Raw genomic sequence first — 22,432 nt, 5'->3', positions numbered from 1 at the left:
TAAATATATGTGAGAAACCAGTGCAGTTTATGATTGTCGCTTTGCCATACTCGGTGTTGGTAAACTCTGTCCGTGCACGTTGAGCCATCTGCAGGAGCACCTTGAACCCTAATGGAGACCGCCTTTCTCCATCTGAAGGCAGCGATTTGAGCGCGTTAATACCCGTAAGAGCAGGAGAGAGAGCACTTGATTTTATGTTGTTCAAGTGACTTTAGGTCCAAACTAGCATTACTTGAGGAGTCGTATATGCACCCTGTGTGTGTGGTGTTAGGGAAACACGGCGTTTTCACATAGTGGAGCCCGGAGCAGTTAATTCGACGTATCCGCGGGAGCGCGGTGTTCCCCCCGGGAAATGCGGGCTCCCGACGGACGCGCTCTCTATCCCTGCGGGCGTCGAGGTGCGAGACCTCCCCTCCTTTCCTCCCCCCACCTCTCGTTGGCGGGAGCGCCCTACCTGCGGCGGGGCGGTGCAGGAAGGGGGCGGCGCGGCGGGGCGGCGGTTCCGGGCACGTCGGCGGGCGCTGCGCGTTCCTCGCACCGGGACCCGCCGCCGCCGCCCCATGGCCGCTCCGCAGGACCCTCTGCCCCCAGGTGAGGACCCGCCGCGGGGAGCCGGGCGGGCGGGGAGTGCACCGAGGGGCGGCGGCGGCTCCCGGGGCCCCCACGGGTCCGGGACAGGCGCTGTGCGGGGCGCGGCCCGCCGCGACCACCTGCGGGCTAGTGTGACCCGGGGCCGCGGCTCAGGGGAGCCAGGTGAGGAGCGTAGCCCCGGCTGGGATAAAAAGAGTTTGCTGGTTGCTCCCTTCCCCCTCCGCACACGCTAATTAAGCGTGGTAATAATTTATCATGTGCTCTGCTGATGTGATTTAGTACAACCTGTCTTGTCAAGCCTGCTGCAGTGTTTAGCGTGTAAGTTAGTTTGCGCTAGTTAGCAGCACGTTAAAAAGACACTTGTAAAAAGGCATTTTCTTAGAATCCCAGAGTTCGGGTGGTTAGGAAGTCCACACATTTTGACTTACACAGCTAATGGAGCAAATGAATTGAGTACCTCATCTGAGGTGTGCCAGCATCACAGTTTTTCCCTACTTATCTGCTCAGACAGGGACAAAATATTGAGTAGTTAATAGTAAACAAAACTGCACAAGTGCTGATGGACTCAGATTTTTCAGAGAGCTGATTATTCTGATACAATTTGCCATATATCCTCCTCTTACTAAAATCCGAAATTCAGGTGCTTCTAGTCAAAGAACCATTATTGATTTGAGTTACAGGGTTTTCATCTTTACTAACAACATTAGTATTAGGGTGATAACTTTGTTTAAGTTGTATGAAGTTGAACTATTAATGTGTGTGCCCAGCCTTGGTGTGAAAGGGGTCTCTTTTTGTGCGTGGTTGAACTACCCAGCTATGGTCCAGCTTATATGTTTCACTCACTGCTGATAGTGTCAAGGCTGTGTTGCAAGGAAAAAACTAACGGGGGGGAATTCCATCTGTGCTATGTAGTGCTTTGTGAATCCCCTCTGCTTAAAGGTCAAAATGCTGAGGTCTGTAAAGCTCACCTTCAGGCTTCCTTCCAATGCAAAGATGAAAAGCAGATACAGAATTGACAAACTGTTCGTGCTGGTAAGTGCACAGCACTGCATCCCCGTTGTAGTAGCAGTGTTGGACAGAGAGCAACGGTGGGCATTGGTGCAAGTCGGCTGCTCTTCGTGCAGACTGGTTATACTGGATGGGCCCAGGCAGAGCTGTAGCAGCCGCTGGGCAGTGTGCAGGTGCAACAGTGTGCAAGCAGAAATGAACCTTGGAAGCAACCATCGAACCTGGCTTATGACTGTCCGAGACAATTTGCATGTGCTGATTTATGTCCATCTGAGTCAACTCACTTGTGGTTCCCTGTAGAAGAGTGGGGAAGTAAATGTAGGCCAGTGGCTGTGTGCTGTCAGTGGGAAGTATGGTGATAGTGATTTTTTTGAGGGATTCCAGGTAATGTTGTTATGAAGCTGTCTGTGAAAGTAACTGAAATCAGACAATATGCACTGAATAGTCAGTCAGATGATACCTTCATTTCCTGTTGGCCTTTCAGCATGCAAAACTGTGGATGGTTTACAGTTGAGATACACAGAGAACTCTCCTCCCTGCTGCTTTGTGCACCTGTGCCCAGCTGTATGACATGAGCTGCAGAATGTCGTGCGAGATATATGTGGGAAAGAGAGAGGGGACATGGCATTTTAACTGTGTTACTCACAATTAAATATTAAGTCTGGTTTTCAGATTATCTGCTTACTATCAGTGGCCAACAAGACCACAGTGAATCATCTGCAGCCCAGTATGTTGAGTCTTTAATCTTAGGTATAAATATTCATAAACATACATACCACTTATAGAAAATGTTGGGACTTGGTTGTACTCTGCAACCTAAAAAACATGGAAGTCATTGTTCATCATGAAGAACTGTAAAAAAAGGGAAGAAATTAAGGTATAGGAAAAGAAACAGAGTTTTAAAATATTTTTCAGGGTGGATACTAAGCAAGAAAGATGCAAAGTCATAGATTCACGTGAGTGTGTTTCTGAGTGAACCTAGAAAGCAGGAGTCAAAGATACCACATGGGACCCCATCACCTCTTGCAGAGACACCCTGGAGTTTGTCCAGTCCTTGTTTCAAATGCCCGTATTCTTGGAGCTTCTCCCATTTTTTCAGTGCTTCCCTCTGGATCATAGAAAGTGAGTTACCAGTGCCATAATGTACCTTGGTCGTATCTTGGAGGTGTAACAGAGGATAGGGGATGAAGCCCTTACCATAGCTACATAGCCAGCAAGGTTCATGGGCATTCTATGGGGTCTGCTTTCATCTACCTCAAGGCTCCTCTTACATTGGTTGCATGCTTTGCCATTGGGTTTGAATGGAAAAACAGGGAGACTAGAGATGCCTGGGTTGGCCTTCTTGCCTAGAGCCTTTGGTTGCCAGTGCCTCATTGTTTTCAGCTTTCCTTTACAGTGTGGGCTTCTCTTTGCCCCAGCTTCCTTTCCAGTTCCTCTGCAGCTTTCAACTACAGTTCCCTCAAGGAATCTCCATTTTTGGCCCTACTTTTGTGTAATGTCTTATGACAGCTTATTGTATTTTCTTATATCCCGCTGACTGTCATCCTCTCTGCATTTGAATTGGGAAGTTTATGTGCTTCGGTTTGTGCTGACTCTTGCTATCGGGGAAGGCTTTATCCAGATCATTCTGTTAATATCATGTTTCTGGAGCAGGGATTTCATATTTACCAAAAGGGGCATGTGTGACAAGAACATAGGGTTTTGGTAGGGGTTTTTTTTCCTCTTTTGCATATGGCTTCCTAAACTGCAGTGTGAACGATGCTCATCTGAAATTTCAGTCCCTTGCCTTTTCAAAACATTCAGTGTGTCTCTGTGCAAAGACTGTGCTCAAGCCTTGTCGTCTGACCCCTTTGATCACGTGTCGCCTGCCTGGACAACGCCTGTGGATTTTCTGTGGGCTCTAGTGCTGAGAAAGGCTCTGCCTGGCATCACAGAGAGGAGCTGGGCACCACACTGGACACCGAGGAACTGCTGCTGGTGAGGCTGCCTCACAGAAGCAGGAGGGAGAACAGCTCTGTCCCGCTGCTGCCACCTTTTTTGTTTTCAATATATTGGACTGTCTTGCATTTTTTACACTTTAGCTTGTTCTATTGTGTTGAGTAGATTTGTAGCAGTGGGTCCCAAAATAAACAATCATGCTAAATTTGAGTTGGTTAGAATAATGTCTGTGTAACTTCTGTGCTATTTTGGGGTTCAGTGTTTCTACTGTGCATTTTATAGTTAATTTCTTGGACTGCGTTCTAAATGCATTACTTTTTATATATGGGAGGAGGTAATCACCAAATATTGATTCCAATCACCTCTTACTGGTTGCACCTGAAAACTTTTAATGTGTACTTGTAGTAAGTATAAGGACTTTGAGTGAGAGTGACAAAAATGGAATGACGATCTTACTACATAAATTAAAATGCTTTTCAGTTTTTTGAGAACATTGATACTTATCATCAGAAGACATTTCTCGAAAATATGGCAGGATGATGTTAAATTACAGGAGTGGTTTTCTGAATCCTGACTTCTGTATGAGATTTGTTTTAGATTCTCTGTGCACTTGTGGCCAGTACCTCCCTATTATTTGTCAGTGTAGCCACTGATGCAGAGGGGTTGACATTTCATGATTCACCTGCAGGTACTTTGAAGACTTATTTTTTGTATTCTTTTGATGTTCATATAGTTGAAGTTTATTATTCTATTTTATACAAATAATATTTTCCTCAAATATGTTTTTTAATTTACTACAATCCACTGTTTGTAATAGTACTAATTTTTGTTGTAGTGGGTATGTTTCCTGTTTGAATTATTTCTTTGAGTAAAAAATGGAGTGCTGTCACTGGAAGAACAGAACTCAGCTTTTAGAAAATTTACTAGATTTTATTCTTTATTACTGAATTGTTTTGTGATTTTTTTTTTTAACTAAAAGTAGTTTTCATGTAAGTCTTTTTTTTGTTAGCTTAGAGTTGGGTTTTGTTGTTGCATGTAGTTTCTCATCTCTGTGCTCTGACATTTTCCAGTTTGTCATGTTTTCTTGTGGAAATGTAATGACATAATGCATGTAATGGCTGCATAGTTGTGCTTTATCTTGGTCAGACAAAGAAGCAAAATATGAATTGGCAGACAGAAATACTTCGATGATTATGTAGTGATAAAGCTTTCTTATTCCAGCAGATCATGCAGCAAAAGAGCCAGTGGAGGATACAGATCCAAGCACTCTTTCCTTAACAATGGTATGTGTTTCTAGTCTAATACTGTTCAAATCATTATAGCTCTCTATGGTTATGTAATGCAGAAGTGAGGTAAAAACGTTCAAGGGTGCTAACTCTAAATAAGGATTTTGCTTATCTGTATGATTGCATAAACAAATTTTAATTTACTAACCTTGTGCAGTTAAAGTGTAAATAAAAATACCAATCAGTGCATCAGCTGAATTGGATGGTGTCAGCAGAGCTGTCCATGGGATAGCCTCCAGAGGCTACGATAGTGCCATCTTTTTAATTTAAAAAAACCCCAAGAACCGAGAAAAATTGGTGCTGACATTCTTCTGTCTATATAGTTTGGAGGGATAAGAAAACCCACCTAGGACCTGTAATTTCAATTGTACTAAGCTGTTATTCCTTCCTGTGCCAGATGAGTTGAAGTCGTGGAAAGGTAGTACCAAAGAGCAGTGCCTTTGGCAGGCACGGGTGAACCTAGGGAGGGACCAAACAGAGCCCTCTAGTGCTTACTGGCAGAGGAACATCGCTTAGGACAAGTGTCTTAGGATATCGAGCATGCCAGTCTTATGCTGAGGTAGGAGTATATCTGCTGGGGTAGAAGTAATATGAAATTCTATGAAGTCTTTTAAATGTGGGGGTTTATTTTGTTTTTGGTTGGAGGTTTTTTGTTTGTTTTGGGGGGGGGATTTTTTATTTGTTTGTTTGGTGTTTTTTTTTAGTGTTGCTATGGATTATTTATTCTGGGGGAAAATTTACAGTGCCATGTACCCCAGGGAAGACTATTGTCACATGTAGTTATGTAAACAGATTGAAATGCATTAGTTTATTTTATGAATGGCAAGTGAGCAAATTATTGCTTTGTCTTGGTGTTTTCTTCCCATTTTGAAGCTTTGCAACAGGGACTCTGCTGGAAACTCTGAAAATTTCACTAGTACTTTAATGCTGAGGCTGCACTGCTATCCATTATTGCAGTATGTTTATTTGCATTTTTGCTTGCAGGTTTTAATAAAAACTATAGACTTGTCTTTGTTTTTGTGGACTGACTAAATTAGATACTGTATTTTGCTAAGGAGATTTTTTTTTTAAAGGTGAGGGAAAGTTGCTATGTCTGAGACATGAAGTTTCTTTCACACACAACCCCACCATAAAAGATCTTTTAATCCATTTGCTTGATTATGAGCTTCTTTAAAAGCCTCACCTACTTTTGCGTAAGGGTGAGGGTCATAGGGAAGGAGGTAGATTTCAGGCCTAATAGTAAGTTATAACATGCCCAGAAATCAGTAGCTATCTCCTTAGAGTCAGTAATAACAATTTTCTATGGCATCTTAATTAACTATATAAGTTTAGAAAAGAAGGGGCAAATATTTCTTTCTTTTTTTTCCCCAATACAATAATTTATCAAAAGCTCCTATCTGCTAAAAAAGCATTTTAAATCATCTCTGTTCCTCCTGGTATGCATTACCTTTTCAAGACTATCTTGCTACTTAAGTGCAAAATTTCTTTCCCAATCTCTGCTTTTCACTAGAAAGTAATACATTTAAAAACACTGTAGCAACACAGCAATCTCTATTACTTTTGCATGTGCTAATCAAAATTGCTAGTAGCATCTCGGTTACCACGTTAGAAGTGTTACTGTATCTGATGGTGAACAGATCAACTAGTAGCAACTTAAGTGATGCAACTATAATTACACGATTTTATATGCTCTTTCTCCAGCACAATTACATTTGAAATAACAAGTATCTGTGTTTCTTGCCTTTTTGTGACAGACTGAAAAATATCCTGTCCAAGACACAGGAGTACCTAAAGGTAAGCATTGTGAATTCTGTCTATTCAGGTGTCATAGATATGTGTTGTTACGTGCAATAAAACCGGTGGTGTTATCCAAAGATTGAAACACTCATACTTTTTCCTAGATGTGTGTTTTAAATGTAATGTCCTCTTCTGTATTTTTAAAGTCAATTTGGTGTGTATATTTAACTTCTGAAATATCCTTCCAAAGTTTAGTTTTGATCTAAAAATCAGTCTAAAACTATCATCAGAAGATCTGGGTTCTCAGTCTGGAAGGAAAATACTCTTCGTGCCATCCTTTGCCTTCAGCAGATGTTAATACCATCTACTTGGGACCCTACTATTAGGTCAACTCTTTACAGGTTGTTGCCTCTCCTCACTGAAAATGCAGAAAGGGAGTGCAGGTTCTGTATTGCACTGAAGTAAATTACATGGATTACACAGTGTGAATATCCCCTTTATGGTTTCCTTGACACGTGAGGTGTTTTTTTTTGTCATTCCAGGCTTCACCACTGGGCTTTGTCAAGGGAATGCATGGGCAGGGGCTCAGTTGAGAAGGCCTCTGCAGATAGTGTGTCTCTGTCCTGTGTTGCACAGCAGGTCTGCAACGGGACAGACACAGAAAACTAAGCAGGAGCTAGTCACAATGGAAACTTTGGTTGAGGAGTGTGAGCAGTATATGACTGGGTTTAGAGAAAGGTCAGAGGTTATTTTGGGGACTTAAAGAAGCCAGCTAGAGGAAATGAGCATCTTTTCAGAGGTGATGCTCAGTAAGGAAGTATAACACAGGATGAAGACTTTGAAATCATAAACTACTTTCTCCTTATTTGCAGCAGGTGGTTTGGTCATTCAAAATTGTTTTTTAGCACTAAAGTAATTACACTGTAGCATCCTTTCCATGTCCTGTTTTTTATTTCACCCATGACATTAGGTTCTCCTCAAAATTAAGTAGATAATTCCTAAATTTTAAATTTGTCAAAGTTGTTTGAAATCTGAAATTGCATGTTTTAAATGCATTTAATTTAAAAAGGAAAGTTAAGACGTAAGCAGAAATGTCAGCATGAAAGGAAGTGAACACAGTTTATATTTAGTTTTAGTTTCGGCTTCCTCTTGCTACATGTAAGAAGATGGAAGTACTAATATAAAAATATAGCTTGACATTCCCCCTTTGTAGTTGAAAGTGATACAAATTCCTCTTAATATTCCATTCATTTCCATTATTTCAATTTTTTTTCTGAGAATGACTTTTCATAACTATTTCTGTAAAAATACAGACTTAGAAATATGAACCTGTGAGATAAAAGGCATAACAGATGTGTAGGTCTGATTCTGTGTAACACACAATTATGTTTGCTTCAGATGTAATGTTTGATCAGACAGTACATTGGTGAGAGTGACTGTTGCTTTTAGAGCTCAATTAATTAATGGGCCATTTTGAGTCCATAATTTATTAAAGTTCTTGGCACCCTCTACTGATTATGAAATAAAGGGGAGATATGGGAACTTTTTATCTTGCAGGGGTAGTCTTAATGCTTATCATGATTTGATTATAATTCAACCTTCACTCAAATATAGACCAAATTTCACACGTACTGTTTCCACAAATTTGATGCCCATGCTCTTCATATTCAGACAGATTTTTTTTTTCATTTTGTTTTTTTTTGTCATTGTTTCTGGACCTACAGTAATAAAGAATAACTATAAGCTTTACTAAACATTGACCCTGCTAGGGGTGAAATACTATTTGGCTTTAAGTTTCAACAGTCTTATAAATCCAGAAAAAGAGGAAAATAATGATTTTGGATTTTTTTCTTGCAAGTGTAAGTGATTCAGATAAATTTATTGAGTGAGATAAAGAAATATGTCTTCTTTCTGTTATCTGATGATTCATAAAGCTAATAGATGGTCTTTAATGAGATCTTACCACTAGGCAAACAGCAAATGGAAATGTACCAGCACTACAAATGTAGTCAGCACCATGGAGCATTCATTTGTGTAAAAACATGTGGGATATAACCTCTTTTAAGCTTGTGTTAATGGTTGGTTAGCATCTGACCCAGGGGAATGATGGAAATGGTGTGATGAGGAGGACCTTATTAATCATGCTGAGTGGAATTTGTCTAATTGCACAAGGTTCACAAAGGGTTTATATATCCCTTCTATCCCATTTTGAGGGCTGAAGTGATGCCTGAAAGGTTAATAGAGTTTGTGCTGTAATGGGGAATGCCGTGCTTTTCAGTGGAGTCTCAGGGCAGTTGATAAACACACTTTGAAATGGATTATTTCAGTGCTTCAGAAAATTCCTGTGCAGTAGAAATAAGCAGGACGAGCCCAGTTCACAAAGGGGCAGAATAAAAAGTAATTATTTACGTGGTATATATTTCAACGACTGTCACTGTGTGATGAGAAAAGCAAAACAAAAACTATAGTGACTTGTGATAATCATCCTCAGCCTACTTTGATGTATTGGTCCTGTAGTCAGCTTTCTGAAAGAAGAACATGACTCTTGCTTTAAAAGTAGCGTGGTGTTTGTTTAGAAAACAACTGCTACTCTAATAGCTAATCTCTGCAAGGATTATATTTCTTTGCACAGTCATGCTCTGCATTATTGTTACAATCTCTGCTGATTTAATATTTTCGTCTTTTAATCTAGCAATTTCCAGTGCTTGATCATGATATGGAGTTAAATTTTGTGTGTTAGACACCTATAATTTATGTTTGATAGTCTTACTATTTAAATTTGTATTTGAGTGGAAAACCAGCGTTTCACACTCTTTGTCTTAGATGAAGAATACCTTACAGATCAAGTTACGTTGGAAATTGCATCTGTGAACATCAAGACCCTTACACCAGATTCTGGCCTAATCCAACAGGTAAGAAAAATGATACTTGAATGTGAAATAAGTTATTGCTCTTAGATTAAGTATTTTAACAAATAAATATATTTTCAGATTATATCTGGAGAGCACAGAATTACTCAGTAAAAGAGACCAGAAATAGGCTCTCTTTCCAAGAGTTCAATGAAGTGAGTTTTTGTGGAGAAAAGCAGAAGAAAGGTTATTTTATCATTAACATACACTTTTTAGTTTAAATAGGTTTTGATTAGTGTGTAGATGCTCTGAAGAAGAGACAGCAAATAGTTAAAGCTTTGTCATGCATGCTGTCCCTCTTTCCTGTTGAAAATAGAGCCAGGGCAGAGAATAAGTGAAGAAGTAAGGAATCCTAGGTTTTGCCCTTAGGGAGGCATTTGACCATTTTGCTTTGATTTTGGGACACTGCTCTTCCCGTAGTTGAAACACCCTCCATTATTTGTGACATCTTACATTGCCATAGAATGGACAATACTGAGTGACTCCCATGCTCCATGGTTATCATATTTCAAGTGAATGTTATTTGCTGAATTTCAAATTGATTCTCTTTGGGTTGAGCAGAAAACTTGGAGAAGAGAAATGAATGAGCATTTTCCAGCGAGATGAAGAATTAAAAGGAGTTCCTTATGCCAGAGTCCCAGCTGAATTTCATCAGAAACAAACATGGGTTTGGTATGCATTTCACAGATGATGGAGGTAACGGTTCATTCCCATCATCAAGAAGAGAGCATTTATTGCCAGCTTAGAATCACTATAAAGATAATTCAGTGTATCAGGGTGTTAACGATTCCACAGAGCTGGAAAACTTTCTGCTTACCTTCAGACTGTGCTTAGGTTTATGGCTTTGATTAGATCCATAGAGGTTGAGGATCTTCACTGTGGGCTTAAAAATGCCTTCGTTTCATGGGCAGTAACACTACATTGTCTTATTGCAATTACATTACAAGAAAATTATCTTGAATAAACCCGAGTGCATCTGACTTGATAAAAGTGGATAATGACTGATTGGTAAAAATATGAATTTTGAAAACAGATGTATGGCACAGGTAAGTCTCCCTGCTTTACTTTGTACATTTTGCCATACTGCCCACTCTTGTTAATTTTTTTATCACAAGATGTGTATAATGACATAAAGGCATTTAGGCATCAGCTTTCACAATACAGTTTGAGCTTTCATGGCTTCATAAAGTCCAAGAAATGTTACTGAAGGTCAGGATAGCAACTAAGTGAACAGCATCTGCTTTTTTTTTTTTTTTTATAATTTGCTTATTTGTGTCTTTTGAAGTAGATCTCTGGGGAGGCTGAGCTGTTCTGGGAAGTTCATCTTTCTCCCAGTGGGTTATCCTTCTGGGAGTTTGCTCCTCAGGGCTCAGTAATAATATTCTGCTTTTTTAAGGAATTTGTGGGAGTGGAGACAATGACTATAATCAGGATCTTTATATTTAGTTTTTCTTAAACTTTGAGTGCTCACGTGTTGCCATGAAGGCCAGCTTTAAGTTAAAAAGCATTGTCCAGGTAGAGCTGTCATGGAGCCAGTGGAAAAGTAAACTAGTAGAAGATAATGGCAACGCTTATCCTGTTGCAATTGGCAAGTGCAGCGTTAGATCTCCCTTCAGCAGAGAGCAGACATTTTGATGTTGCATGTGTGATCTTGCCGTTTTCAAGGAATAAAGAAATGCTGAAAATAGTATGCACATTTTTCCTTTGTGAACATATGCAAGTTCACCAAAACAAATGGAAGTGCCTATATTCTATTTTTAATGGATTTCTTAGTAAAGAGGGTGTAGCAGGTAGGAATAGAGTATCTTATTATACTGTATTTTTACCCATATAATGACTTGTGTTTGCATGCACAACTTGCAAAATGTTAAGAAGCCTGCTGTGATAGTTTTGGAAGAATGACGCAATACAAAAAAATCAACAATACTTTGCTGCAGCTATCTAAGGGGAAAATCCCCTTCTGCTTTCATCTTTAAATCCTCAACAGAGGAAAGCTATTTCACCTGGCTCCACACCCACATAGTTAAAATAAGGGGAGCTGCAGTTTCCCACAGTTCTAGGATCAAGGGCTGTCTTCCAGTTTTCAGTTGTTGCTAAGTAGTTGAATTTTAACGTTGCAACGTGTGTTACAGTCTTAAGTTGCTAAGAAATTTCATTATGTTTAATTAGCAAGCGAAAAACCACTGGGGGAATGTTTACTTCTAACAGGAGGAGGGTTAGATCTGAGCCAGCAGAAATGCTAAAATCAACATGTTGCCTAAAAAAGCTTCCTATGTATGTAAAGAAGTTTGTAAAAAAAGCTCCCCCACTTTTCCTGGATCAGTGAAACAATCCCTCACTACTGCATTCAACAGGCAAAATCCTTGTTTTTTTCTCATTACAAAACATTTAAAAATATTTAGTCAAACCATATAAATTGTTCAACAGCTGTTGAGGATTAAGAACAAATTATTCAAAAGATATAATGCTATAGCATATCATTAATTAAGATGACATTGTTCAGTGAATACAACCAACAGGGTAGTTCTGTGAGCCAAAGCATGGAAATCCTGTCTGAGAAGACTGCAGATTGTCAGGAATTCCTCAAAACATTATATGTTCCCTGTCTGACTTTAAAAGAATCCCAAGCTACTTGTAAGTAATCTCTTGCCAGTTGCAAATTAGCCAAATAGCTATTCTGGTATCAAGTACATTGTTTTATTTTGATTTATATTTGTTTTCTGCTTTGTAGCCAGAAGACAAAGACACGCAAAACCATACTGACGAATCGCTTTCAGGTAACGTGTCAGCTTTCTTGTTCTACATATTTTATTCATAGATTTCCTTTGAAAGTACTTTATTAAAAACTGCTATTTGTCATAACCGAGAACTGCCTGAGTAACTAGTATTAGTGGACCTCATTTCATGACCTGTGTCATTTACAGCTTCCCCTTTGTTCTGAGAGGTTGGTGATCAATAATGCAGACCATACAAAATGTGTAACTTGGGCTTTTCAAATGTATGTAGTACATATACTTTTAGAAGTGATCTGTAAATAGCTGTTGGGAGAGAGCAAGAGCTGGCAGTAGGCTGTGGGGGCTTATCCCATAACTGTATGAGCTCTGCTGTGGGAGGGGTGTGTATTGTATGACATACAGTTCTCTCAGTCTAACAGTGAGAAACTGAGAGTTTTCTATTAGTAAAAGAAGCTTGTCCTATCATGTAGCATCAGGATCATGCAATTAGTTGGGTAGGTCAGTCATTTGCTTGTCAGTGTCTAACACAGGGCATCTTAGAAAAGCAGGATTCTTTATGATGCTTTTGATAGTCTTGCAGATGGTATAGCCCAAGAAGCAGGTTGGTTTAGTTTTGTTTACTTATAACTGTGCCCTTTTAGAGGGGTGTTTTCTTTACCTCTTCTTCCCTGCTTTTATTGGAGGATAAAACTTAGTCTGGAATCCCTGCCAGAGTAAATAAGATGAAGTTCAGATAGGGTGCTCTCCTGCCCTTTTTGCTCAGCTAGAACTTTGATTGGATTATACTCATTTTGCCTTGTTTGCATAAGTAAATGTTGGTATGAATGAGGCAAGAAAACTTCAGCAAGAGCTTAGGGTGCACAAGAAGAACAGAAGAGTTAACATACATATTTCTCTAGAGAACAGCTGTAAGGCCTGTGGAATACCTGTGAGCAAACATGTCACCAGAACATGTTTACCCTTAACAGGGAATCTGAGCATTTGTATGAAGTTATGTGTCTGCAGCACTGTTGTTGCTGCGTGTCCTAACTTGTTGAAAACTTCAGAAGTTGTCTTTGGCCTGCTAAAAAAGCAACCTGATGAGCAGTTTTACAAAAATAACAATAGCCTGTTCTTTCCTTAAAAACAAAATACAAAGTGCATGCAGACACTGCATTCAGCTCACTATTTGATGGTCTTTCTGGACTTTTCACACCATCTGACAAAAATTACTGCAAATAAATTAATAATAATTTAAAAGAAAAGCCACAAAACCTCACAAACAAACCACCTTAACAGATGCTGTTGTCTGTATGAGTAGATGACACTAAGTACCAGATTTGTCCTTTGCCAGAGATACAGCTCAGGCTTCTGATCCAGCACTTGTAAATTGTGTGTCACTGTTTTCTGTTGTTCTTAATCAATGTTTTGATTAATAGCAGCCCCTTTTTTAAAAAGTCTCATCCCAAGTAGGACTAGTTACTTCCCTATTTAAAGCTGTACAGTGAGGCTGGAGTACAGAAGCTTTAGAAAATGCTTCTAGAATGTGTCCATTTGGAGAGATCAAATTCTCCCTGCTTTCAAAAAGGAGCAGGGAGAGTTAACGTCATATCTGCAGCCAAAATGCTGATTCCATGTCCTTCGTCACTGCAGTGTTAAAGGTTTTGGTACTAGTGTTTAACTAGAAGTATGACTAGCACTGGTTTCCACATGCTTTTATGGGCTATAAATATATATATTTGGTCTGACAACACCACATTGTTCACAGTGCTGCAGAGATACTGAATGTTGTGTGTAGGAGACCTCTAAATGATGATTTTTGGTATTTGATGCAGATTTTAGAACATATCACCACCTCCTTCCAGCAACTTGATATTTTTCTCACACATTGAAGAGTATGCACTTTATTCCTTTCCATAATGCACATTTCAAATGGGCTTCCTTGGTTGAATAGGGACAGCTTTTATTGTAGGAGCCCTTACAAAGCAAAGGAATGTTTAGCACTTTTTCATTGTGCTAAAGTACTAGGTGTTTGGAACTGTCAGAAGAGATTCTTGTGGGGCACGTATTTCATGTTGCTATGAAGGCAGCAGATCAGAAATGCAAAACCTTTTTCTTTACCCTACAACACGTATGCAAGATGCACGAAATGCATGCATAATCCTGTTGGTGATGTAGGCAGGAATTATGGCAAATTCGAGGAAGCAACATAGTTCCAAAAACACAAAAGTGGAATATCCTAGCCCACACACTGCATTGAATCCCATGTCTTTTCTATAAAAGTATAAATATGGTGCTTTCAAAATTACTGTCCTTTTGATTAAAGCCACTGAGCATAGCGAAGAGAGGAGTTTTAGAAAGTTAATGTCATGAGTTCTTCATAAGGAAAGGCATTGCATGTCACTGTTCTGACTTCTTCAGAAGTGATTCACAGGAACATAATACTCTTCAACCATTTATGCTTTTAACTTTTAGTTCCTGGTGAAACCACAGCAATAGATCTTAACTTCTCCTCATGTAATGGTTTTCACTGCAGATCTCAAGAAAACCTGCAAGGAAAATGTCACCTGCTCCTTGTGCTTATTCCGTGCACCAACCATCAGTGACATGCTCAATGATGAGGACTTGTTGTACACAGTGAGGCTAAAGCTGGATCCCTGCCACCCAACAGTGAAAAACTGGAGAAATTTAGCAAGCAAATGGGGGATGACTTATGATGAATTGTGTTTCCTTGAACAAAAGCCCCAGAGTCCCACCTTGGAGTTCTTGCTACGGAATAGTGACCGGACTGTGGAACAGCTGATTGATCTCTGTAAATTTTATAAGAGAATTGATGTTGCGAAAGTGCTGCTGAAATGGGTGGAGGAGGAATGGCCCAAGAGAGGGAACAGAACTTACCAGAATGACTTCTAGGTCAAAGAAAGTTGTCAGTCTGTACATGTTAAATGCTGGGACTAGCTCCCACTAATACATTGGAAGTTTCCCTTGCAAGAGAGAGAAAGCCTGTACTGACAGTTTGTATACTGTGTAAGCCTTATCTACTGTATACACATATGTATGCTCTGTACCCTCAGGGTTGCAAAGATAATATTCCAAAAGGGGATGGAATAATCCAGGTTGTGTTCTTGAACCTACAAATTCTTTCAGCTTCTTTGCCGCTGTTGGTAGGCTTCCTAAGCAGAAGAGGAATGAAAAAGCTGGACTGCTGGTTTTACTGCAGCAGTTGTGAACCATGTCAGCTGTGTTCTGTTGCTATTGGGAAAGCCACAATTAGAAGGCAAGTCTCTTGGCCTTTCTGGCAACCCTTCCACAGTTTTGTCTCTTCTACCTAGTAGAAGATGAGGTGTATTTTTTTTTCATTTTTTGTTTTTTTTTTTAAGCTTTGTGATGCTGTTTTTGGCACAGGAACACCTCAGCGTTCCAAGCAGCAATTTGGATTTGCATGTTACAATTAATTCAATGTTTCAACATCACATTTGAGCAAGTTAAGCTTTAAGTCTCTTTTATAAAGAAGAATATATTTGCCCTATGAAGAAATCATGCAATTCAGAGAGACTTTCCAACCCATAATCTCTAGAGGTAAAAAAAAACTAATTAAAATGCTCTATACTTAAAATTATTTTCCAAAGTTTTGAAGACTCTGAGTGCAGGTATCAAATGCCTCTCACTTTCCAGTGTGAGAGGCTGTGTAAGCCTTATCACTCACAGGGTATCGTTAGTATTGACTATAACTTCCCTTTTCACAGGCTGTGGTTTTCTTCACAGTCCTGTGGGTTGACCTACTTTCTGCCCCACACCAAGGTAGTTGCACACCTGTGTGAAACTAGCACTGTGTATTGATTAGAGCCACTCTAATGGAAAATTACCAGGTGAATTCACCTACAGTCCAGGTGGATGGTTCTTAAAGCACTTACAAGTGGTTTAGACTGATGTTTTTCAAAGGATTTTGATACTCTGAATTACACTGTTTACAATTTAAGTATTTCAGAAATTGGTCTTTTTCCTACCATTCTTCTGACATCTCAGACAATACTAGTATGTACATAGGTGTATATACCAAAGCACTGGTGAATAGTATGTCAAGACATGGGGTAAAACTAGAATGGGTTGCAGGTTGATACGCTGTTTACTTTTCTCTAGTAGAAATAATAAGAATTAGTAGCAAAGCTGAGGGAAGTCTAATGCTGTATACTGACTTTCTTATTGTAAGAGAATGAAAAAGAACCTCTAGTAATACTTTACTATAGATGCTGAGTGATACGGTTACAGAGGGGCTGGAAGTAAAGATGAACATTTTCAGTGTCAGGCACTAGTTCTGGGGTGGCATAAATTAAGTTTATTTTAGTGACTTCCAGAAGCTGAAAATCTTGTTTCAAGGTGAAAAGAGTGACCTAAATTTGAGGTTTGAATTTTTTATTTTTTTTAGAAAAGACTGGAATTTTTAATAACTTTTTTTTAATGATTCCTCAAAAAAGCTGCAACTGTTTAGAACTCTTTAGTTTTCTATCTGTATTTTAAGGAGGAAGTCGTACTGCTGTATCTTCTTGGGGCTGCAGTTCATATGTTTTGCATTCCTCTTCCAGGTACTGGGGTTTCCTGATAGATGTCTGTCAACTCTAACTTTTGCAGGACTTTCTGTCCTAAGTTAATGCTCCAGATTCAGCTTCGAGGACTATTGTTGTGGCTGGGCTCTTTGCTATTTTCAGTTCCTACAGAGGTATCCAGTGCCTACATGCAAACAGCTCATAATGCAGCTTGTCCAACAAAATCCCCATACCCTGGGCCAACTGCATGCATGATTTAGGATTGTATGTCTGTGTTGTTTTTCCTCTGAGTGATGAGTGCTGGCATGTATGCCAAAGGCTCTTCCCTCCCATAACTTACCACAGCTATATGTGCGTGGTATTATAATATGCTTTGCTTTGGTAGATCCAGTCCAGCAAGGAGCTGGAACCCTCACCTAAGACTCAGAATGGGAATACAAAATGATGCAGCAGCGTTCCTGAATCAATGTGTTCAACTGAAATCTACCCCTCTTCCCATTTCCTGGCTAAAACTTGTAAAATTTTTAAGAAATGCTGATGTCTTCTGGAGATGAGTTCTGATCCCTCAAAGCTCTTGAAAACTCAATGTCAGCTGCAAGGATTCATGTCTAATGGAAATAAAGCTGCTTCTGAGAGTACATATGTGGATTCTGCATAAATTCATCTCTGAAGGTTGAAAATATTAGCCTTAAACTGCACCCCACACTGGATTTGTTAGTATACTTGAAACACTTTTCTTCCTTTTTGTATGTCGTAAATGGAGATGTACACACTTCTTTTTTTCTTAGTTTTATATCTTTTTACAAGATATTGGGTCTGAGTGTTCAGTTTATTCTTATATCTTCTGTTATAATGTATACTATTTTTAAAGAAATATAGATTGTCATGTTTTACTTTACTGTTTTTGTTTTTATTACAGCTAGGAACACAGCTGTTTTCTTTCTCACCAGTCACCTTGGAACCACTGAAGTATCAACTAGTTGTGGGGTGTAAAAAACGTCTTATATATGAAATTCATGACTCCTTAAAGCACTTATGTTTGCAACAGGTACTGCTGTTCAAGAAAGGAAGATGCATTTTTTAATCTATTCCATATGAAAAATAAGTTAATTTTGGTAAGATGATAAAAAGAGAGGTTTATCTAGACACTTGCAGTGGAGTTACTAACTATAGAGAGGTATGAAACCTATAGTGGATGAACTTTCCCTAAATTAATAACCAGTATTGGACACTAAAAAGGCTCTAATAGGCTATCAGTTTTATTCTTTTATATCTTTCTCCTATTCCCATGTAAGACCTGCTCTCCCTTCAGGGATTTCCACTTTTTTGGCTGCTATCTCTGTGCCTGCAGGATTACCAATGGCCTCTCCCACCCACTTTAGCTTCTATGAAACTGCCCAAGCCCCTGTATTCTCTCATTCCTGCAACTTTGTCTAAGACCTAATGAGCTTAATAACTGTTCTTCCAGGGCAAACTTCCAGTGCTGTGCTCCAGGAGCACCAAGTTTTGCTGTGGGGCATTCCCAGCAAAACAGTGACAGTGTTCAGTTGCCTCACTCACTGCATGCACTTCCTTTTGATCTGTGAGGAGGAATGCAGGGTGGATTTGGGACTGCCCTTTGGAAGCCTACCATAAAGGATAGGGTAGTCAGCATGGCCCAAGATGCTTGCTTCAAAATAAGTTGTACAGCAACTGTAAACCAGACTTCTTCCCAAACCACTACTGAATGATGGAGATCTACAGCACTGCCTGGGCAGCGCTTTGTGCAAGAGACTGCATGTTTTTCACTGTCTCAAACTGCCTCCCACAATTCCAAGTGAAGCTGTTAGCAAGAGAAAAAAAATGTAAATTCTGATATATGGTTGTTTAAGTTAGGCTGACTTATGGCCAGCCATGGTTGGAAATTATTTGTCAGACAGCAGAATTGTTTAAACAAGGTCAAAGAAAGTGCATGGCATTTATAATAACTTACAGAGCAGCCTGCTTGTGTAATTTTTGCAGCATATCATGTTCTTCTGTCCATGAAGGCAAAGCAATTCGTTATTCATAACTAATTTCAATATATTTTGTAAACTTTAAGTTTTGGACAGAAGGGCAGAGCACCATTAAATGAGGACTTGGGCTTGTTGCCTGTTTTGACAGCAAAGTGCTTTGTCTAGCCCCTGAGTTCAACTAGTCTTGATTGCATGGCTATAGTCAGTTGGCCTTAAGTAGATAGGGAATGTATGGATCTACTGGTCAGACAGGCTGAATATAAGCAGCACTAAGAAGAACTTATTTGGAAAGGTGGAGTCTGTAGTATTTGGTTGCCTCTATTTTTGTCAAGGACTGGGACTGATTCCATCTTAAAAGAAACTGATCACAAAGAGAAGTTTGCAGCTTTGGGAAAGGCTTGCTGTACTTTTTATTAGGGGCAGAGGGGCAGTTAAACTACTGGACAGACTTACTAGCTTGTTTGATCTCTGCATTTTATGTTTGTAAAATGGTGATTCTTGATTTCAAAGGCAAGTCTTTTGGATAAATGTGTATTTGTTATTGTGGTAATGAGAGTTGTGGGATTCTTAAATGTCAGAGAGAGCTGTGCAAGTCTTGTTATGATGGAATCAGCAAGGTTGGCTTTAGCCTTTTGGAACGTGAAAGTATTGCTGTGTTGAATTTTTTTCAGGCTTTGTTTACTGGCCTTCACAGTGCTATGAAGATGAAGATTGAAATTGTAGAAGAGATGAGAAAGAAGTAGCTTCTATTATAAATGATTGGTGAGAAATAACGTCTATGGTGTTAATTTACTCTTTCTTCTGATGTATATACAGAAATAGGTGCCTTGACTGAAAATCTTAGTTAATTATCTCATTCAACTTTTATTGAGGAATTCCAGAAACAAGGCCAAATGTTTTAGTAACTTGGATAATAAATGTGTTTCTGTGTATCTGTGTACAGCACGAGATAGATACACAATTTTACATAGCCACATTAATGGGCTTTTTTTTTTTTCATTATGAGTTTGCTTCAAAATTACCCAGTGTTTAGTTTGGGAATGGTTTTTTGTCTTCAAAAATAACCAGAGTTTGATGTTGTTGGTAAAAGACGTTTACCCAACTATAAAATTCCTTAACAGAAAGAGCCAGGATGAGAAAGGGGCACCCAAATCTTTACAGTAGTAATAATATCTTGAATCTAAGCTGAGGATTTATTTTTGTCTTTGCACCCAATATATGTCAGCTTCCCCTACTTCAGTTCATTCACAATAAACACTTTTTTTTTTTTGTCCTAATTTACTTTTGCCTCTGCTTACTCTGAAGCGGAGGAGTTCACCAACTCAAAGGTCTATTGAAAGCCTGTTCTTCTCTAACGATCAGAAAACACCTACCATCTTGTGGTGAGAAGTGATACTACAGCCTTCTCACTTTTTCTTTGAAAATGCAGGAGTGTTAAGTGCAGGTGAGCTCATCTGTAACTGCAGAGACCCACCAGGGAGATGTAAAGGCAACTGCAATGCTGATGATGAAGGTGTGAAGGTCAAGTCCTGGGGATCTTACGTTTGGTCACAGTCTCATCAGCCAGTTTTCCCTTTTGCACAAATACATGATGTTGCTTCTTTCTTAGCTCCCTGGGTAGGTAGGGACTGAAGCACTATGTGCAGATCGTGGCACAACCACCTGGGGGGGGTGTAGGGGGTTGGGATGCAGACAGGGACAGCTTTGCTCTAGTATCTATTGCAATGCAAACGAAGAAGTGCTCCTGACTACTTGAAAAATCCTAGAGTGTTGTGTGACTGATTTAAAAAAGAAGGGGTGAATATGTTTTAAGGGTTATATGGCTTAGAATGGGTTTTAAAAAGGACTGTTTACTTCTCTGTAACTTGTTTGTCCTTTGGCCCTTGTATCTCTTCTATATCTTGTTTGCTCTTATGATTCTCTTCAACATTTTGCCTTAAAAAGTAGGCATTGCAACAAAAAAATAGATTACTTATTAGTTTCTGAAGTGGCAGTAGCATTTTAAGCTTTTGAATGTGTAAGCCCATTAAAAAACCCACAACTTTTTATTTTGTTCCCTGTGATTTGTAAGCTTTAAACTGAAAACTGGAAGCTCTGAATGAACATTGGAGCTAAGTATTGACTTATCAAGGAATAGTTATATAAGGCCACCAATTAACTTATAGCTAAATAAAAGCTGAGCCAGCTGGACTGTCAACTGAAATTTTAATGTTGGTGTACCAAGAAGTGGTGACTCATGTCCTGCTGGAATCTAAAGCCTTTCAAAGAAGCTAGGGGAATAATTTCCTTCAGAAAATGCTGTAATGTACAAACAGCTCCACTAAAACTGTGAAAGACACAACAGTGTCAGTCTTTTGAGATCATATGAAGTCCTTACACATAAAGTTTCTGCTGAACAGTACATTGTGTTGGATGCTTTATCCCTGTGGCCTGTAGTACTGTACTGACTAGGGGAAGAAATTACAGTTATTCTGGTACCACACAACAATATAAAAGAGATTAGCTGAGAGTAACTTTTGGTGGGGAGGTTCCTTAATGGAGACTAGTAGCCTACTTCGGTTGTCCCACTGCAAAGCTAGATAATGTGTGTATCCATCAGCTTTGGGCCAAGGATAAACAAACTTGTCATAATGCATATTTTAGATCTGTTACTAGCCTGTTAAGAACTCATGATGGGACCTGCAGAGAGCCATTGAAGTTATTAGTATTGAATAGTCATAGTGGCGGATTACCATGTAAGTGATATTTGTACAGTTCTGGTTCAGGACAGTATTTATCTTGCAGGCTATTCAGACAATGAGTCATTAAAACATATTATATGCTGCTGTGGAGAGTGTTGTGGAGGCCCAAAAGTGGTGTCCTTGACTTAAAAATGAATTGGGCAAATTCATGGTCTGCTTATTCAGTAAGATGGTGCAATTGTAATCTCTGGATCAGAAAGTCCTAAACGGCTGATGGTCAGAAGCTGTGTGTGTGCTTCCTTTGGCTTTCTCTCTGCTCCTCCAGGCAGCTCATGATGACCACTCTCTGTAATGAACTCTCTGAGTTCGTGACCTTTTGACTTGATGTGGTACAGCCAGTTTCATCTCTACTGGACCACAGATGTCTTGTACTAACCTCAACAGCTGAACGTAGGAAGCTGTAATGGTACTGTATGCATCTTGTGTCAAGTCTAGGGAATTCCATTACTGGTGGAAATTTTGTAATTGGAACTGTGCATAAAATATTGGGCCAAGTAAGTGTGACTACATATGCTGTTACCCTGACTTTGGACAATGGCTTGCTGCCCTGAGAGATACAGGCTTGGCAGCAAGGACAGGAGGTCTGCTTGAGAAGTCTCCTTTGAGGAAGTAGGATAGCATGTAATGATGTACTTTATGACACTGTGCTGAAAAGTAAGAGGGACTGGAGAGCAGGAGCAGGTAGCTGATTGGCAGCAAATAGCTAAGGCAGCTAGCAGAGCCAAGAGCACTGCTGAGGTGAGTGACTCACAAGGACAGGGCAGCTTGTAATGCTGCTGAGTCTGGTGCAGGTTGGATGCAGCCCGGCTGCCCAGCAGGGAAGGCACCAGCCTCTGCTTTGGAGAAGTGCAGATGTAAGATGAGGTGTTTATGGCAGGAAGAAAGGAGCAAATATAGCAGCTCCTTTACCGCTAAATTACAGGAGGGCTCAAAAGGGTCTGTGATTGTACTCTTTTCTATCCAACAAAGT

The 22,432-nt window shown here is 39.6% G+C and overlaps 1 protein-coding gene across 2 annotated transcripts; it reads left to right on the top strand.

The window, feature by feature from the left end:
* Window positions 1–521: 521 nt before the first annotated feature.
* EDARADD (EDAR associated death domain) lies at window positions 522–17,624 on the top strand. 2 transcript variants are annotated; one of them, XM_027750510.2, is made up of 6 exons: window positions 522–591; window positions 4,759–4,820; window positions 6,578–6,617; window positions 9,384–9,472; window positions 12,201–12,246; window positions 14,720–17,624. In XM_027750510.2, the coding sequence occupies exons 1-6, from the start codon at window positions 561–563 to the stop codon at window positions 15,094–15,096; spliced, it is 645 nt and encodes a 214-aa protein (XP_027606311.1). In that variant the 5' UTR covers window positions 522–560; the 3' UTR covers window positions 15,097–17,624. The 2 variants fall into 2 exon arrangements, with proteins under 2 accessions (XP_027606311.1, XP_027606312.1); XM_027750511.2 differs by having other exon boundaries at window positions 546–591; window positions 4,762–4,820.
* Window positions 17,625–22,432: the final 4,808 nt, after the last annotated feature.

This window comes from Pipra filicauda, unplaced genomic scaffold (assembly GCF_003945595.2).
Source record: "Pipra filicauda isolate LSUMZ 115617 unplaced genomic scaffold, ASM394559v2 scaffold154_size2910363_pilon, whole genome shotgun sequence".
Taxonomy (NCBI): domain Eukaryota; kingdom Metazoa; phylum Chordata; class Aves; order Passeriformes; family Pipridae; genus Pipra; species Pipra filicauda.
Note: the sequence above shows the minus strand (reverse complement) of the source record. Positions and strands in the feature narration are given on the sequence as shown.

Bases quoted from the DNA above. Each gene is read 5' to 3' on its own strand.
- EDARADD (XM_027750510.2), top strand. From the start codon at position 561: ATGGCCGCTCCGCAGGACCCTCTGCCCCCAG. The intron at 4,821-6,577 runs GTATGTGTTTCT...TTTTTGTGACAG, and splicing joins GCACTCTTTCCTTAACAATG to ACTGAAAAATATCCTGTCCA. The intron at 9,473-12,200 runs GTAAGAAAAATG...TCTGCTTTGTAG, and splicing joins ATTCTGGCCTAATCCAACAG to CCAGAAGACAAAGACACGCA.